This window comes from Crocuta crocuta, unplaced genomic scaffold, assembly GCF_008692635.1.
Source record: "Crocuta crocuta isolate KB4526 unplaced genomic scaffold, BGI_CrCroc_1.0 scaffold25, whole genome shotgun sequence".
In the NCBI taxonomy this organism is placed as follows: domain Eukaryota; kingdom Metazoa; phylum Chordata; class Mammalia; order Carnivora; family Hyaenidae; genus Crocuta; species Crocuta crocuta.
This window is the reverse complement of record NW_027532015.1, coordinates 19,080,970-19,100,601: the sequence shown is the minus strand read 5'-3', so window position 1 is coordinate 19,100,601 and position 19,632 is coordinate 19,080,970. Positions and strand designations below refer to the sequence as shown.

The following is a 19,632-nucleotide window of genomic DNA, read 5'->3' as shown; positions in this document are numbered from 1 at the left end:
AGATGTTTAAATACACATCTACACAGCTGGTTAAAGAGATGGATAAAGTTTAAAGGGAAAAAAACCTCAAAAAACCCAAAAAGCGGGAGAAACTCTGTACTCCGAAAGTTATTATCCAACTTTGGCATTTACAAAATACTTAATCTCAATTTAGGACACACTAAGCAAAGTCTTTTAAATTATTTTAATATTATACATAGATTTCTTCCCTGACCCCAAAACAACTATACATATCAAAAGTTAAATGTTTTAGAGCATAACTAAGTTGACCATGAATGCAAGAGAATCGTTTAATATGAGATAACTGTTAAAAATCTCTCATCAAAACACAAGAAATACTTCATTAAACCAAAAGGATTTTTTCTTTAAATTTAAAATCCTTGAGGAGTGGTTATTAAGAAACACTCAGGGGTGCCTGGGTGGCTCAGTTGGTTGAGCATCCGACTTTGGCTCAGATCATGATCTCATGGTTCATAAGTTTGAGCCCCACGCTGGGCAGTGCTGACAGCTCAGAGCCTGGAGCCTGCTTCGGATTCTGTGTCTCCCTCTCTGCCCCTTCCCTGCTTGTGCTGTCTCTCTCTCACTCAAAAATAAACAAACATTAAAAAACAACAACACTCTTCCTGGTTTCCTATAGATTATAACAGTAATCAGTGATGGTGGGGATGGCAGTGGGGGGAATGAGTGGTTGGAAGGATTTTAACAATGCTTACGAAAAATCTTCCCCCAAATAATCAGGCTATAGAGATGTTATAGCATTTATTTCCGTTCAACATGTCTAAAACATTATAATAAAACCAACCCTTCCACAAATTTATTCATCTGTTTGTATTTCCTGTTTTGGATTCATTGTCCCACTTTTTCATTCACTGCCAAAGCAGAGACCCGCGAGAGATCCCAGACTCCTGTTACTCCCTCTGTTACCTATCCGTCACCAAATCCGATTCACGTCTCAGCATATCTGGTCTCGGGTCCTCCTCTCTTTTCTGGTTTAGGCCATCAGCGTCTCCCACCCAGATCACTGCAAAGGTTCCCTTACCCACATCCTGACCTGATTTTGGTCCCATCCATCTTTATGTCCTCATCTTCCTACATGTGGCAATTGGCAGTAATTATTCCAACGTATATATGATGATGTCATTCGCCTCCCAAAGAGAACCTAGACTCCATAGAACAAACACGCTTTCCTTGTCTGGTCTTGCCTTGCTGCCTTTCTGATCTCACCAACACGTCTCCATTTTTATTTTCTTTTCAGTTCTCTCACACACTTTTATCCTTTCCAAGTGATCATCTTATTGCTACAGAAACACTTTCCTATCTTTTCCTCTTGGCAAATTTCTATTTGTCCTTCAAGTGTGAGCTTCAATATCTCTTTGCTAAAGCCATTACTGATGTCTTTTATAGGGACTATTTTCCCTCATTCCTGTTGGAGGAAAACATGCTTCCATTATGCAAACTATTATTATAATCAAACTGTTTATACCTATATCTTCCCACGAGTGAGGAGCTCCTTGAGGTTACTCTAGTGCCTTTGCATTTTGTTCCCCCTGGTCCTCACACTCTATGTGGAATGAATGACTGAAACCGATATTTACAGTGACAAGAAAGTGAAAAGTTTAGAAACCATAGAAGCACTGAACAAAAGAGCCATCAGGGCTCAGGACTTCAGCCACTGCTGAAATCACTAGGCCATGTCCGTTCCAGTCTAAAGCCTATCAATCAACAGGTGAAGGAGCTCTGACAGAAGACTGAACACTCACCTTCTGATGAAGAGAAAGGACCATATGCGGGAAACTTGCAAACTGGAAAAGCACAAAGAAAATGAGCTGACTCGAGAGGTGCTGCCACAGGAGTTGGCTCGTTCCCCCATCGTCGAACTTCTCCTCAGTCTCGGACCGCTCCATGGCATAGACCACCAGATCCACCAGCTGGTCCTCCAGCACAGGGCAGCGCTGCTTGTGCTGTAGGGCAGAGATTAGATACAGTATTCCAAAAGCCTCCCGGTTAGTTTCAGAAGTTACTGGTTAATGGGCATTAATTGTAACAAGAGGCTGAGAAGCATGGAATGAAGTTGAACTTAGAAAGTTAAGGTTAGATTTAGTCTATTAAAGCTGCATCACGTTACATTATCATAGAGGATGAGTTCCATTACAAAGATTATTTTTCAGATCTCACACAAAGCAGACTTCCTATTCACTTTTAACTTTCACTACAGACATGGGTGCTTCAATCAACAAAGGGTACTGCACAGTGGAAAATTTTGTTATTTATCCATTGAAAAAAAGATAATTTAAGAAGCATATGAAATGAGGAAAGTGGTACTAATTTTCTACTCTAACTCAAAATATAAAACCCTTGAATTACCAAGAATCAAATAATTGTGAAGACAGCAAACAAAGCAGTGAGAATCTATGTATTTTAAAGCAACCACCACAGGTTTATGCTACCTTTACATACAGAGGTATATCTAAATAGCTGCCAGATTATACCCAGTATCTGTTTTTCAATGTGTGGTATTGATCCTGATACTGAAATGGAAACTTCCTCTACCGAATAATTGATCTCAAAGTTAATCTCTGCTCTGCGTTCTTAGAAGCCAAACATAATGCAGCTTTAATTTTAAATTAGACTATTTTGAAATCTAAAACAAGAAAAAGAATTGAATTTAAACACTAAAAATGAGAATGCAACTTCCCTTTCTAGAGGCAAAAAGATTTATGCTTTTAAAGTGATTTAAAAATATGCTTTTCCCAAAAGAAATGTTAAGCCATTTTTAAGCCATTTTCATATTTCTTTTATAAAATATGTTATATGACTTAATAGCCAGGCAGTTGGAAGCCTTTCTAGTGAATACAATTACTAATACAGATACTTTCCTTCTAAGCTTTAGATGTGATTATTAGTCTTTTGCCATGAAAAAGGGATATGGTTTCTTTAAATTTAGGGGAAAAATGCAAAATGGGGACGGATTTGGAAAAAAAAAAACATAATGAATAGCATCCCCTTTTGCATGCTCTTTGCCAGCTCCAAACTTGTAAAGCTCCAATATCGCTGCACTTTCTTAACGCATGCAAATAAAACAAACATCTATCCGAAACAGTAAGCATCAATGGTTGTTTCATATTTTTTCCAAAACACAATGCCATGATCACAGTTCAACCACATTACAGGTTTACAAATAGCAATATTAACACCACCAGTTGGGACTACAGTACTTTTCCTCTGAATGTAATTATCATTATGAAGCAGAGCAAAGTGCAACAGACAACACTACGAACTATTTCTTAAATTAGCATGCAAAACTACTGTGTACAGGGCTTGAAATTCACTAGTTCTGCCAACCACCAACAACCTAAGGAATGTGTCAGACAACACAAATTTAGAGTGAAATCATTCAAAGTATACAAGAGTCAGAAAAATTTGTGAAAAGAAGTAAAGCCAGGATTTCCAGTAGGAATTTTTCATTAGTGATGGGAATTTCCTTCTAGTTTGAAAACTAACCAATTTGTCATCTATTCCTCCATTCGTGATGGTCTTCCATCAGTCTGCTTCAGGAAAAAAGAGCAAACTAAATAAAATTGGTTTTTAGCACCTGAGTCACTTTGGAGTTTCCCTTTTCAGTAGTAGCTTTGTGTCTTTAAAAAATAAAACAGACTTTTACCTACATATTTTTAGGGGTGTAGTAATAGCTGTACAGTTAATGATTTAAAGAGGAAAACCAAAAATATTAAGATTTTGACAAAGTAAGAACTAGGAAATTTACAGTTAAAGCTGATGATCTGCTAATACATACCACAACTCAAATTACGTCTAAATTTTCTGTTAAGAATTAAATCAGTCTGGAATCTCTACGACATCTAATGTCCTGGTGTCTGCGAATGCCAGAACATCTGTCAGGATTAATACTGAATAAATACTTTAACTCTATGTTTTCCAGGTGTTTGAGTGAAAGCCAAGGATATTTTTCAAACCAAGTTTCAGAAGAGCTTAGTTCCTCTGTTTATTTGCCAATTTTATTAATACCCCCTCCCAAAAAAACCTGCTGAAATATAAAATGATCTATGCTACCTACTTTAGAATAATATGTTTGGCTTTAGTTTTCATTACTAAAAAATAAATACCTTAAAATGAATACTCTCCACCATGTAGATTATTTTACAAAGTGGAACAAGTGAAAATTATATACAAAGTGGTTTAATGATCTGATAAAGATGATCAATCATTGGGCTATGATACTTCTGTAAGCCAACAGATATTCTGTCTATGGATATTTACAAGGTGCTTTCTGAAAGCTTTTGTAAATTTAATTCTTCGAGATCTAGGCATTTAGTTGAATTAGCTAGTTTATGTCAAATGTATATGCATATTTACTTAAAACGTGTTTTAACATTAAGAATCTAAGTTCAATATTTTACCAATTCCATTTATGCATAATAGCTCAAACTGCATTGGAAACTTATTTCAAATAAGGCACAAGGCATTAATGGAAATACTAACATTGACCTCCACTCATGCCCCCAATTCTTTCTCACCACTGTTTCAAATGGCAAATGATAATGCTTTTCAGTCCAGGTAACCATATCCTAGATTAAGTGGCCCCTGAACACTTTTGATGTAACAGTTCTGGTACTGCTTTTGTGGTAAAATTTTAACATATTGTACTGAGGTGGACTTAAGTTAACTTCAAATCATTATTTCAGTGCTAGAAATCAATTTTAGAGCAATACCTATTGAGGTTTATCATCTTCTCTGCCAATCAGCCCTCTGCCAGTTGATACCACTTTCAATGGTGCCTTTCAAAGATAATTGAGTAATCAGTCTATCACTGTCTCAGAGCAGCCAGAGCTCACACACCACCACATACGAGCTTGAGGGGTGTATCTGTTTCATAATGTTCTTAATGGGCAGAAAGAACACGAAGCTGTATAAACCTATGAAACAGGAGTCTTCCACTGTGAACACTCCACCTTGCTGGTCACAGAACTGGGCTATTTATGACTCTTTGAATGTGACCGACTTTAGGATAAAATATAGCCCAATTCCTACTGGAAAATGCAATATGGACAGCTCTTAAAGAGTTTCAAGCTTTAAGTAAATTATTGCATTGCTAGAGAAAGGACAAGAAAGTATAGTGCAGGATATAGTTCTGTAATGATAAAAGATGTGATATGATAACTTGTTTATCTTTAATCATATGCTTTACTTTGTATTCTCATCTTCTACTCTACTTTCCAGGTGGTAAAAATAATAATATCATGTCAACTCAGCATATATCTTCCATCTACAAGTCCATCCACTACAGAGTTTTGTACCAAAACAATTACTGATGAATTGTGAACTTTTGACAATGTTTACAGTGGGACCAATACTAATAATGTTCTGTCAGCATTTCCATTATAAACTTTATTTTTTACGGATTTATGTCTTAGTCATAAACTTTTTTTAGGTTGAAACTTGTTATTAAAATAATCAAATCAGAAATACTCTTGTATGAATTGTTTTGTCAATTTCTAGTCTGAGAAGAGCTGCATCCCAAGAGTAAAAAGCTAACGATAGCTAAGGATATCTGAGGGAAGGTACTCGCAGCTCAAATGACCATGGGTACATTTATCCACCAAACTGTAAAAAAAAAAAAAAAAAATGGAGTCAAGTATGACTTAAAGTTCATTGCAAAAATTAGTTTTAAGACATAGCATGAAGCATTCTCTCCAAGTTGACTGAATACTTACCTCTAACTCAAGTGAAAGCTGATCAGAATTAATGACTTGGTATTTAGGATGTTAAATTGAGAGATTATGTGAAGTAACTGTCAGATTCTGTAGTGTGAGGCAGTTCAGTTTCACATGTACATAGGCTTGTCCAAACAAGGAAACTTGGTAAATTTTTCAGAAGGAAAAACTTAAAATAATAAAAGAGATACTGCTACTAGGGTGAGGTTTGGCATGCAAAGTTTCAACACTGAGCAAGTTTTATGGCCAAGCTATATGTCCTTAAAAATAGGGCTTTATAAATGGAAGCACTGGCACAACCTTCACTATAGTATTGCAAACAGTAACGCTATTTTATATAACCTGGACAAGAACGTCTTTTTAAAATCAAAAAGCTGGTCTATTTTAATATGTTGGGCTCAAAAATTTTTAACAAAAATAATTGGAACCACTATTTTGCTTAAAATCTCAAAGGTGAAAAGTCCTGGAACAGACTTGGGACTGTATAAGAGTTTGGTTTATTGAGTTTGGCCACAGTGTTTTTCTCCCACCGCAGATGAGCTTCAATTGCAAGGAGCCCACTCTAGGAGGAGGACACTTCTGGCAAAGACTGACAAAGAAGGGTGTTTGTCAAGCAGGTGTGGGGTCACCTAAGAGTGTGACATTTCTTCGTCAATCCCCATGTTTCCAAAAAAACCTTCCCTGTATAAATTTACCACTCCAACTTTTAAAATCACGTATCTCTAGTAAAGTGCTTTTTACTCTTGTTTTGTTTTTAATTTGTTTTTTGTTTTAAGGCAAAGCAACGTAAATACTTTTATAGATGTTATTTATTTATGTTTTAATAATCCGGAAAGATAAAGGCCACCACAAATCTTTCCATCTCTGAAAATTCCACAAGGCGAGCTTTAGCCCTAAAGAATAAAAAAAGAAAAAAAAGTAAAATGGAGTGGGAAGGAAAAACCACCCATCAAAAAGTGACAGGTGTTCTTGTGTGCCAGGTGTTGTCTCTTTGGTTAAAAAAAAAAAAAGAAAAAAGAAAAAAGAAAAAAAGAATATAAAAAAAAAACAAACACCAAAAACCAAAACCAAAAACAATCCACCAAAAACAACTCTCATATCCCAAGAAGAAATTCATTTTAGTGGCCTTGGTCTCAGCATGGTCCTGCCAATTTCAAGCCCCGACCATACATGTATTCTCTAAATGGAATCAGTGGCTACAAAGCGGCCAGCGTATCGTTAGTCACAATACAACAGTAAGGTTGTGAACATACCTGAGCAATGTTCAAGGTCTAGAGCATTGGAGGATGGGCAGGACAAGACAGGACAGAACAAAAATAAAGGAAGAAAAAAAGAAAAGACAAAACAGTGACTATGAGGCCAGCCTCAAGGAACCCAGAGTCAGCACAAACCCTCCCACATGTTAAACCACCAAAAACAAACATACACCAAAAAGGGGGAAAAAAATCAGCAGTCAGGCCACGCTGAAAATACCAAGGGTTATAAAAATAGGCACCCAAACAACAAAAAAGTCAAAAATTATGGTTAAGTCATGTGTAGGTTTCTCTGGCAAAAGGTATACTTGAAACTGGCCTTATAGAAAAAAAAGCAATGCAAAATAAACCAACTTTTAAAATATCTCCTTTTTAATTTAAATATTTTTAAAGCAATATATAAATGGTAGGAACAATACGTTGTTTAATAAACCATATATTAAAAAAAATCACCAAATAGTTCTTAACTGTTTTGCTCAGTTAGCTCTAGCAAAGAAAAGAGAAAAGAATAGTGCAGATTCTATGCAGAATTTACTAGGTTTCCAGCATAGTACAGTACCTGCTTATTTAAACCTAGCATATTGCAGACCATATCCCTGGAATAAGGCTGCTCCAATACATATCTCAACAAAGCAGTCTGTGGTTCAAACAGATCCTTTAAAGAAAATAAAAAAAATTATTGCTTCAAGATCAAAGTAAATATTAATTCAAATAATTTGAAATTGGGATAAAAAAATCCACTAAAGGCACCTGTTACCTTCACACAGTAGGCAGTATCTAGTGGAAAAAAATCATAGGATTTTAGTGCTTACAGTTAATCTGACCCCACCCCTCATTTGATAGGTGATATAACTGAGATGAAGGGACTTGCCCAAGGTCATACAGAGGCTAAATTTAGAAATGACTTTGCTTACAGTCACATGATAGTCTTAAGCATCCTGTAAGGAAAGGATTTTCTGCTCAGAAATCTAACCAAAGGAATGGAGGCAGTTTCCAATCACTTTCATATAAGTGTTAACATAAACACTACTTCCAAATTTGTAGGAAAATTACTTGATAGTAAAGGGGTTAAGAGTGTAGATTCAGGAATCAGATTGTCTGAGTTCAAATACTGACTGTACCATTTCCTAAATAAGGGGCCTTAGTCAAGTTGCTACCCGACTCTGTCTCAGTTTCATCACATATATAATGGAGACACTAAGATGACAGTTGAGAATAAGGGTTATTGCAAAAAAGTTCATAGAGTAGTGCTGGGCATACAATAAGTGCATAATATATTTATTTATTTTCAATACCACTGCTTATCATGATAACTATAAATTCCATGTAGTTCATCACTCTTTCACATTCCAAAGTTTGCTGACTAATATGCCAACTAATTGTGACCTTAGTTTCACTATTTACTCTCCTCACTTCTGAGCAAGTTTCCTAATCAATCTTTACATCATTTTTGACATGAAACATTTACATGTAAAATATCTAGTCTTCCCCATACCCTGCTCTGTAACCATTTCAACTCCCAAAATACTATAATGAATCTACCAAATTTCAGTATAGTGTTATGTCTGTATCTCATACTTCATTTTATTGATACTGTAGATTTTTTTCCTTTGGGAGTACTCTATTCCACTTTTGTCCTCTGCATCCCCTCTTTAAAAAATCTAACAAAAGTAGGGGCACCGGGCTGGCTCAGTCAGAAGAGTGTGTGACTCTTGATCTTGATCTTGGGGTTGTGAGTTCAAGCCCCACGGTGGGTGTAGAAATTACTTAAATAAACTAAACTTAAAAAAATAAAAATCTAACGAACAAGAGGCTCATTCTTCAAATTTTAACAATCACACAAATTCATTTTTGGTCCTCACTTTGTAAAGGAAGAATAAAAATAAGGATTCTACTTAAAGATTCAGTTTTCTTAGTCTAAGTGCTTTGTCTACTGGAGCCTAAACATCCACAATATCACAAACCACAGGGAACAGCTGGATACTAGAATCACATGATAAACCACAAACCATTGTTACTTCTTCAGCCTATGAAGAGATAATTTAGCACAACACATCCAATAATCCAGGATAAAGACTGTTAGATGGATCAGAAGTTCCATTATATTTATCAACATACCTTATCATACGGCAAGAGGCCTTTCAAAGGAAAACGAAGAGTTGCAGGATCCAATTTCCATGAGTTACAAATGGCTCCTGAGTTATTTACAACTGGCAGAAGGCTGCAGCGGCCTGTATGTATTAAAAAAAAAAATGTTTTTAAGTAAATATGAACACAGAAATGCCTGGTTCTGCGCTCACTCTATGAATATTTAATAAATATCTGTGCTGAATCAGACACTGATTGGAAGAAACTTTTAGTTAGATATAAATGTTGGGATTTTTCTTTGATTATTTTTAGTCCAGATGGTTGGAGACCAATTGCAGAGACATACCAAACTCAAAAATGTTGCATTTATCCAAGCATCAACTATAATGCATGGGCCAGATGCTGCTTGCTGCCTGTGTTTTGATGCTTTTGCACTATAGTAACAGGGCTGAGTAGTTCCAACATACTGAATGGCTCACAAAGCCTAAATAAAATATTTGCTATATCACCCTTTGTGGAAAAAGTTTATAGATCTCTAGTCGAGGGTCAACATGATTAACTTTATGCATCATGTTCCAAGAGGCCTTAGATGTACCATATGACCGTCAACTCATATACCCAAGTGCCTAATGAATATTGTCACTTGGATGTTCCACATCTTCAATTGAACTCATGCTTCTCAAATCTGTACCACTTCTAGAATTCATTAAATGACACCAATATTCACTTAGTTACAAAAGCTAGAAGTCTCAGAATTATCTGCTTAGTGTCTGCTTGCTTTATTTTTGTAATTCCAATCTGGAATAGCACCCAACTCACAAGAAGTGCTGAAAATTTGGCCATTGACTAAACGATGGTCTATATGCCCAAACACTGCTGGGCACTGCACAAATTGCCAAATCACATGATTATTTTTAAAAGAAAATTCTGAGAATCTAACAAAACATGAAACAATGAAAACAAAATAAATGAAATATGGAGCAAAAGTGTGAATTGGAAGGGGCTGAAAGTGCCTGACAGTCTTGTGTGCTATGGCTGCAGAGGGACAGATTGGTTGAGACTTCCCATTGCCCGGAGGTTTCACGGTGCTTTATTAGCTCTACTAAAAGTTCCTCCTATTCATCAGAAAAAACATCTTCTAGAATGATTCTATCTGAAGCTTAGACCCAGTCCAGACAACTGCTTCTTCCTCCCTACACTCAGCACACAAAGTACCTGAAAACAAGGCAATGGTTATTAATAAGCTTCTACAGAATTACCAAAATGACAAACCTACAGGACATGTGTAAGATACATCTGCAAATTCCGTTCAATAGTTGACTAAAACTCAGGTTCTATTTAGTATATTTTAAATTATATTCCTACCACAAATGGAGTTTATCCTTGCTGTGGGCCTGAAGGTATCCACAAAGTCTGATACCAAGTTTCCCAGTAACTAAAAACAAAACAAAACAAAAATAAGTATAAAAATAAAATCAAGACTGTCCTGAATATAACCACTGTTAATACAAAATGAGATGATATGTAAAGATTTAATAAAATACCTGGCATATAAAAATGACTCAAAAGTTAGTCTTCTTATACTTCCTTACAAACAATTACTTCCCAGTTCACCTGTCCCTGAATTAAGCCAAATCATAACACCATATCCTTAGCTATTTGATGAAGCTGGTATATTTTAACACATGATACAGAAACTGTCTCAACAAGATAGCAAAGAAATAAAACACATTATAATGAGTTTTAAAAAAGTACATTTTACATCAGGATAAAAGTGACCATTTTAAAAATAAGCACACAAAAATTAGATCAAAAAACTATTTTTGACTAAAATTTCTATTAAAATACATGGAAAATATCAGATTTACCCAGTGTGGAAGTTTTCCCTCAGGATACAGTTTCCTGATTTCTGTGACTGCAAAATAGGCTGGTAATAGACAGGCATTTCTTTCCAAGATATATGCTATAACCTAAGAAAAACCAAAGAGCAATGTTTTTGTTCTTGATTAGTTCCACAGATAAGCCCTTTAAATGCAACAGTGGCAACAAGAACGAATATATTAAAAGCAAAGAAATCATTTCATGGATTTAATAGGCTTAAACTGTAGCATAAAAGAATTCATGTATATGTGAAGAATCTCTAAAAATGAAGATTAATGAATAATGAAATGGATGTTAGTAAATAACAATCCATTGCTTTAAATATTGATAGCCTCTATGAGAAAAGCAACAGATCAGAGTAACAATTCTTGCAACATTAGTTACTAAGCACAAAGATTTTTAAGTGGTCCATAGGCCATAATCTTGTAACATTTGAAAATACTTTGTCTATATAGTTGTTTTCAGAATTAAAAGCCATGGCTTAATTTAAAATTTTCATTAGAAACATAATAAAATTAAAATATATTTTTACTATATCATAAAAATATGATAAACAGTAAAACAAAGTGATTTTGGTAGAAGTACCCAAATGGAACAGTCCACAAACTACCATATATTTTAAAGGCACAGAGCTATATAAAAATAGACTTTTGAGATTATGATCAATGAATTGTCCTAAATTACCTCTCTTGCTGCTAGAAGCTGCTGTACAACAGCTGAGCTCACTGTATTGGGAATTGTCAAGATTTTCTCCAAAATCACTTTTAACAGATCTCGAACACCCTGACAGAAGAAAAAACTCTTAGGTTAAAACTAAGTAGTGCCCCCTGTGCTAGTTAAAACACCTAAAGATTTCAACATCACATATTCAGAAAAAAATGTAACCTTCAATGTCACATTTTCAATTTTTCTGAATCAGAGCTAACATTCAAGTCCCTAACATTAACCCAAGACAAGAGTCATGTTCCAAAACAGAACTCTAAAGAATGGCCCATAATATGAATGAACAAAGACAGGCACTTACAAATAAAAATCTTTCCACACTCTGCTTTTTGGACCCTCACAACATTACTTGACTTTCTATTCCTACGAGGGTCCAAAAAGCTTAATTTGAGCTTACAGAAATATATTTGAAAGAACTTGAACACACTCTGAGACATGGGCAATAATATCAAATTTTCTGGCAGGTGATCCCTTCTGCTTACTCCCTTTGTCATATTCCGACTTTACTTCCCCTTTGCATCCATCACATACCTAATCACTCACACTTATCCAATAAGGCTATTCTGTTAATTGGTCATCTCCTCATATCTATTACCAGTTGCATTACTTCAGAGCAGAATCTGATATACAGAGAAGAAATTTCATTCAACCTGCGTTTTATTGAGTATAAACTGTGTGATCAGTCTTGTAAGAAAGACAGACAAAACATACACACAGAAGAAATGAGCAACAATTATAAGGCACCCTACAAATAAGAAAGCAAAAACTCCATGGAAACTTGCTAACGAAAATGAAGTGTAAGTAAAGAGAAAATTTTAAAAAAAGAAGTTTCTTAGAATTAATTTTGTATTAAATCATGATTCAAATCAATAATTAAGTAGTTAAGTCATTTCAGACTAGAGAGAATACAGATATAAAGCCTAAGGTCAGACAGTGGCAATTCTTTCGAAAAGAACAGTAAGACAGGTAGTGTGAATGAAGGAGAACGGTGTTTTCAGCAAGGGAGACCCTGAGCTGTCCTACGAGACAGAGGGTGTATGCTGCTCTTTTGGGTCAAGAGAAGAGCGTGGAAGCACACGCGGTCAAGGTGAAACAGGGCTTGCTCCCTTTATCAGCTGATGCCTACATCCCTTCAGGGCTTCACACGCCCCTGCTCTGTGCTCTTTCATGTGAAAGAGGCCACAACATTGTTAAGATCTGTGATATGAAAGGGCACAGAGGCCACTGGTGACTTAGCTACTCATCATATATGTTAGGACTGGCATTTTGAAGAATGCTGGGAGGAGAGCAGAGAAGCTGTGGGAAACACTGAACAATTTTAAGTCCCTTTATGAAATACAACAAAAAATAAACTTTGCAAATCCTTCTACTTCATTCTTCCCATCTGAAATTAAGATCCACACACTAAAAATTAATCATGTCTGAAAGTGATTACTTTTTAATAGTTTATTGTCAAGTTGGTTTCCATATAACATCCAGTGCTCATCCCCACAAAGAAAGTGATCACTTTTTATAATTAGGAAAAAATACCTTGTAATCCACTCCCCCAATTATTTTCCGAACTAGTTTAAACGTTAAGGCCCAAAGCTGCGTTCTTTCCCACTCCAGTGTGTCGGAGTTTATTAGGGATTCACAAACCATCCTAGAAAATAAGAATACCCATACCAGTTACATGACAGAATTTTTCAAACTCTCTAACAGGGTCTATGTATTCTGGATATTTGTTACAGTGTTTTTCAGAAAGGCATATCACTTTTCAAACATGCTTTAAAAAACTATGTATGTAGTATGCTATGTCTTTTTCACTTGCATGAAAGATAGAACACAAAACAGAACACAGTAATATTGTGTTATATTTTCACTAGAAAGAAATCTACCAAAAGCTATAGATTAAATGTTTACTACCTATCAGTTTGTGGTAGATGTATTTTTCCAACATGGCTGAAACAAGATTTTCAAACCCACATGCTCTTTTGAAGTGTGACACTGATACTCCTCCCATGAAGAGGTGGGAGAAGGGTCTATACTCTCTTCCCTCACATCTGGGCAGGTCCAGATTATGGCATAAGGGACGCTTCTGACATCCAAGGCAAGGTAATGTGGCTTCTGTCTAGCCTTCTTTTGAATGCTTGCCTTGGGTGCCATCATGCTGTGAGAAAGTCCAGGTCACACAGAGAGGGATGTGTAGATTCCAGCTGACGGCCCCAGCGAAAGGCCCAGATGACAGCCAGACATCAACCACCAGACATGCATGGGAAAACCGTTGTGATAACTATAGCCATAGCTACCATCTGATTGCAATCACAAGATCCTGAGAAATAACTGCTTCCTGAGCTCAGCCAATCACAGTAACCATGCATGTTAATAAAATGACTATTACTCTTTTAAGCCACAATGTGTTCAGGTAGTTCATAGTGCAGGAAAAGTGAAGTGATCCTAGCTCCTCAGCTGAAAGGCAAAGCCTGCCTCATTTTGAGCCTTTATGTACACAATTCTATGAATACTATATCCTAGAAACTAAAACTTGACGTCTTATGAAGGATTACTTGCTGAGCCTAACTTCTTTTTTCGTTCCTTTACTCTATTGTGACAACAAACCGTGACCAATTTCCAAACATTAATAAATAAATTCTTTGGATTGCTCTATCTATCAGCAAACATACCTGGGGGGAAGGAGACCAGTCTCCACTGCCATTGCTAAGCAGTCATAAAGAAAAGAAATTCTTTTAGGACTATGCTGGCCATGGATAAACTTAACAATCCACTGGATGCACTGTTCATGAGATTCCTGGAAAATTAAAAAATGATTATATTTTAGGTCCAAAGTGATACTTCATGTCTAACAAATAGCTAATATACCTGGGAGTATATTGTGACTATGAATTAAATACTCCACTATAACCATTCATGAATGAAAACAATTAAAAAAAAAGACAAAATGAAAATTTCAGTCATATTAAGCTTAAAATCAATACAATTCTATAGATTAAAGCCTCACTATTTTTATAACATGAGACCGCCAAAAGGGGTAAGAGTTTCTTAATATATTCACGGTCAGTAGAAAGCTCTAACAAAGACTATGTAAGACACTGTAAGCAATGCCCTTAATGGCAAAAAATAAACATTCCTGTCACTGGGGGGAAAATCCACTGAGTCAGTTATAATCAGCCTCATGAGAATCTGTGTGAATCTAATCCCTAAGAGCCTAATTATGAATCCAATGACATATCAAATTTCTAGACTTGAATAATCTGACACCAAAATGTAGTACCCATAACAGTTCATCTTCCAGGATACCCTCAGGAAGAACCCACGTGTCCTCCTCTTCTGCACTACACTGTCCCTCAGACACACTTCTATTGTTGAAAATACAATGCTGATTTAGAAATCTCTCTCTTCTTCCTGCCCCCCCCCATTAGAATATACATTTCCTGAATACACAGGCCATCCTTAACCCATAAAATGTTTAATGATTAAAAAATTAAAATATGTTGAAAAGATGTTCAACATTAAAGAAATGCAAATAAATCATGATGAGATATAATCTTTCCTGGTTTAGACTGGCAAACATCAAAGACAAAAAATTCATTAACACCTACTGTGAGGCTCTAGGGAACAGGTATGTTTATGCTCCCCTTGCCAGGGGAGAATAAACTGGTAGGACCCTTATGGAAAGCTATTAGGGAATTTGTATAAAGATTATAGACAGACATACCCTCTAACCTAGAAGTACCATTTTCAGGAATTTATTCTGCATGGTGTCCTGTGCATAATATTTTTTGTTCTAGTATTGTTTAAAGTGGAGAAGGTGAGAAATAACCTGAATGTCACTCAGTAGGGGGCTGGTTAAATAAAGAAAGGTGCAGCCAATAATGCATTATGCTACTTTAAGAAAGAAAGGCAGAAGTAACTTTCAATGGATTAATGGAGAATTACTTTCAGACTTTTATAGTAAGAGGAAGAAAGGTACTAAGAAACAGTGTACACATTATATGAATGTTCTATAAAAATGTATTCTATGAGTGTAAAATACTTCCAGAAGGCAACCAACTGGGGATACTGGCTGCTGACATGAAGAAGTACATGAGTAAGTTAAGAAAGATAGAAGGCAGACTATTCATAGGGTCACCCCTTTTGGTACCTTTTGCATTTGGAGTCATATGAATATATTACTTATTAGAAGACAATAAAACAATTTTCTTAAAAAAATAAATATATGCCAGGGCGCCTGGGTGGCTCAGTCAGTTGAGCGTTCCAAATCTTGACTTTGGCTCAGGTCATGATCTCAGGGTCAAAGAATCAAGTTCAGCATCAGGCTGAGCATGGAGCCTGCTTAAGATATATTTTCTGTCTCTCTCTCTCTGTCTCTTTCTCCCCCTCATCCCTCTGCCCCTCTCCTCCTCTTGGGCTCTCTAATAAAAAAAACTTTTTTTTTTTTAAAAGAATATATGCCATTATGTAATCCATGTTTGAGTAGCAAGTCTTATCACCAGTGGTTTAAATGCAAACAGTTCTCATTTTCCTACAATTAATGCACCATGAGAGGATAATGCATTACTGGAACACCAGCTCTTCAAGGATTACACATTTTGTCTTTTTCATGGACATATTTTCTGGTGACTGTTCTTTGTTACTAAGTTTTACTGCTCCTTTCCTCATTTTTATTGTAATATCTTAGTACTTTATTATAGTATCCTTATTGTGGAATCTAAAAAACATGTCTTTACGTTTATTTATTTTGAAAGACTGAGAGCAGAGGAGGGGCACAGAGAGAGAGGGAGAGATAGAATCTCACCAGGCTCTGTGTTGTCAGGGCGGAGCCTGATGCAGGGCTCGAACTCACAAGCCATGAGGTCATGACCTGAGCTGAAACCAAGAATGGGTCATTTAAAAGAGTGAGCCACCCAGGCACCCCAATTGTGGCATTTCTTTTTGTATCCTTACTATAGCATCTTTGATCATAGTATCTTTTTATCAGTGCTTTGTAGTTCCTTGTTGAGAAAATGACATTTGTATCTTTTACACTTCTACCACAGCTCTTTTCCCTTGCGCCAAATAAATCAGAATAGGACGAAAATGGTTTTACATAATCTAACATGCGGGAGACTTTTAAAGACATCTCACACTGTGCTGTTATCAACTTGATCTCTCACTAACAGTTCTCCACTGGATAAATATAAATCGAAACAAACAGAAGCCAGAGTATACAAATAAAAAAATGTCGACAATTTTATGTCTCCCTTTCCAGAAAGACCGTAACAGCAACATCAAAATAACGTAAAAAAAGAAGGCATCAAAAATCATCAGCTGAATGTCGTAAAAATGCAGTGCTCACCTGAGAAAGACCACCCCAAAACTGTCTGAAGGCCCCCAAACAGCTAATTAGTTTTGTTTTTTCATCTTCAGGGGTGTCCATAAACATTCTAAAACACAAAAATCAGATTATTTGCCGCGAGTTCTAAATTCAACATAACCAGAATCTTATGGATCTTCTATACCTCCAAGGCAAACCGAAGTAAAATCTTACAAAAATACACTCATGTAAAAATACAAAAATCTGCCATGCATATACTCACCCAGGAAAAGCCTCTTCTATAATTTCCGTTTTCTGTAAAAAAACAAAAAGCAAACGATGTAAAACAAACAAAAGAAGAAGAAAAAAAAGAAGGAGACTCCTCGAGAAAAACACAATGTAACACAGAACAGATCGCCTTAATCAGAGACACGCACAAAATAACAATCCGGCCTGGCCTATCGCAAAGCGTATTGTGGATTTCAAAGGAGGCTTTGAATTTGACAGCTGGTGGAGAGTCGCTAAACGCCTGCAAACTACACGGTGTCACAACAAAGGAGAGGTGGGGGACAGGTTGCCTGGGCCGGGTTCACGAGACGGCCACCGAGTGTCCCCCTCGCCCAGCCACCGTCCTGAATCCCTGGCGGCTCCACTCACCACCACGTCCTCAAAGATGCTCTGCAGTTGCGTCTCCATTTGTACCATCACCCCTGCCTTCCTTGGACGCCCGGCGCGCCGCCCGGGTTAAACCCGAGCTCCAGGAATTGAGGGGTAGGGGGGCGGAGACGCCCGCCGGAAACCTCGGCTCGCAAGAGTCGCTTCCTCTCTCCGGCGCTTAGCGGAAAGGATCCCCTCCAAGGCCCAGCCAACCACGGGCGCCCGTCCGGAAGCCCGGAAGTTCCGGGTGCGTGCGGATCACGAAACCTGCAGAAACGAGGGCCCCAGCCAGATGGTTCCGCCCAAGGAGAAGGGCGGCCGGCTAGCCGGACGAGAGCGCCCCCAAGTGGAGCCTTGAGCCTAAGTACCCCGAGGCGTCGTCGGCTGCAAGTCGCCACCTGCCGGCTGGAGCGGGAGATGCTTCCTGCTCGGGGCTAATGCTTTAGCCTCCCGGGAAGGAAAAAAGCTTGGAGCCCGGGGAATGGCAGCCAGCGAGAAATGCTCCTCCTGCAACCTACGTCAACATGATGTCTGTCAGCTGCTGACTTTTTGGAGCCTGGAGTTGAAACCACACTTTTCTTGACGGCAGGGACCATGTCTTCTCAAGTACGGTAACCTCAGTGCCTTGCATACTGTGTGACACATAACAGGCTTTCAAAAAAAGAATGAAAAAAATAAATAAGCGCAGTATTACTGATTTTTAATTAAAATAATCAAACAATAATGTCTATCATTTTTAGTTATAATCATATAAAATAATAAATGTTATCTATTACTGAATATGTAACCTCTTAGGTGAGGGTAGGGGTGGAGAGGGGTCGGCAGATAGGAAGGCTGATCTACTGGCAAGGTCAGATCAGCAGCTAAGTGCGCTGTGGAGTGTACCCCTCACCACTTTATTTTTTCAAGCATCAGCTTGACATATTCCTGGAAGCCTGCCCTTCTCAATCAAGCTGCTTTAGGGTCTCTTCTTTATCTTCATTTAACACCTTGGTGCATAAGTAGTAGAGTACTTCATTTATGAAATCTTTGTTCACCCTTTGCTCAGTGCTAGACACAACCTTAGGCACTTAATGAGCCATAATGCAGTAGTCAGTTTTGTAAAATATCCAAGCTAGAAGAGTGACAGAGCCAGATTTATTAAAATCTAAGTAGCCTAACAATCTGTTGTTCTTTTTTGTGTGTGCTAAACAGACTATCTTATTTTAGACTATTTTTAATCAGATGCACTAAGTTTATTTATGTATTTGTGGTGGGGAGGGGCAGAGACAAGGGGAAGGATGGAGAGAGAGAATCCCAGAAGGTTCCCGCTGTCAGCCTGTCAGCACAGCCAATGTGGGGCTTGATGTCACAAGCCTTGAGATCATGACCTGAGCTGAAATCAAGAGTTAGACACTTAACCAACTGAGTCACCCAGGTGCCCCCAGATATACTTCTAAGACAGTTTTCAGTTACCGTCTGGCAGATTTCCAGGCTTTTACTCTGTTTCCAAATCAGTGTGTTCTCAGCAAATACTCGAAATATTAATATTGACTGGAGTGAGATCATGACCTGAGCTGAAATCAAGAGTTAGACACTTAACCAACTGAGTCACCCAGGTGCCCCCAGATATACTTCTAAGACAGTTTTCAGTTACCGTCTGGCAGATTTCCAGGCTTTTACTCTGTTTCCAAATCAGTGTGTTCTCAGCAAATACTCGAAATATTAATATTGACCAGGGCTTGTATAGTTAAAAAGGATGAATGATGGGGCCCCTGGGTGGCTCTGTCGGTGAAGTATCACACTTTGGCTCAGGTCATGATCTGGACGTCTGTAAGTTCAAGCCCCTCTTCAGGCTCTGTGCTGAGATTCTCAGCCTGCTTCAGATTCTGTGTCTCTCTCTCTCCAAGATAAATAAATGTAAAAAAAATTTTTTAAAGGAAGAATGGTCAATAAAGAATTATGTTTTTATAACCAAAAACAAATTAACTTTTATAACATGCTTGCTGATGCTCCATCCAATGAATAA

The 19,632-nt window shown here is 37.3% G+C and overlaps 1 protein-coding gene across 1 annotated transcript in view; it reads right to left on the bottom strand.

The window, feature by feature from the left end:
- MED23 (mediator complex subunit 23) overlaps nucleotides 1-17,813 on the bottom strand; it is a 44,885-nt gene extending 27,072 nt beyond the window's left edge. The window contains exons 1-11 of the mRNA XM_077775974.1: nucleotides 17,625-17,813; nucleotides 17,251-17,282; nucleotides 17,010-17,097; nucleotides 14,338-14,462; nucleotides 13,205-13,316; nucleotides 11,636-11,734; nucleotides 10,939-11,040; nucleotides 10,436-10,505; nucleotides 9,101-9,213; nucleotides 7,542-7,637; nucleotides 1,761-1,961 (exon numbers count right to left, since the gene is read on the bottom strand). Of these exons, the coding sequence (XP_077632100.1) occupies nucleotides 1,761-1,961; nucleotides 7,542-7,637; nucleotides 9,101-9,213; nucleotides 10,436-10,505; nucleotides 10,939-11,040; nucleotides 11,636-11,734; nucleotides 13,205-13,316; nucleotides 14,338-14,462; nucleotides 17,010-17,097; nucleotides 17,251-17,282; nucleotides 17,625-17,672 (1,086 nt within the window). The 5' untranslated portion in view covers nucleotides 17,673-17,813. The remainder of the gene's footprint in view (nucleotides 1-1,760; nucleotides 1,962-7,541; nucleotides 7,638-9,100; nucleotides 9,214-10,435; nucleotides 10,506-10,938; nucleotides 11,041-11,635; nucleotides 11,735-13,204; nucleotides 13,317-14,337; nucleotides 14,463-17,009; nucleotides 17,098-17,250; nucleotides 17,283-17,624) is intronic.
- Between the last annotated feature and the right edge of the window lie 1,819 nt (nucleotides 17,814-19,632).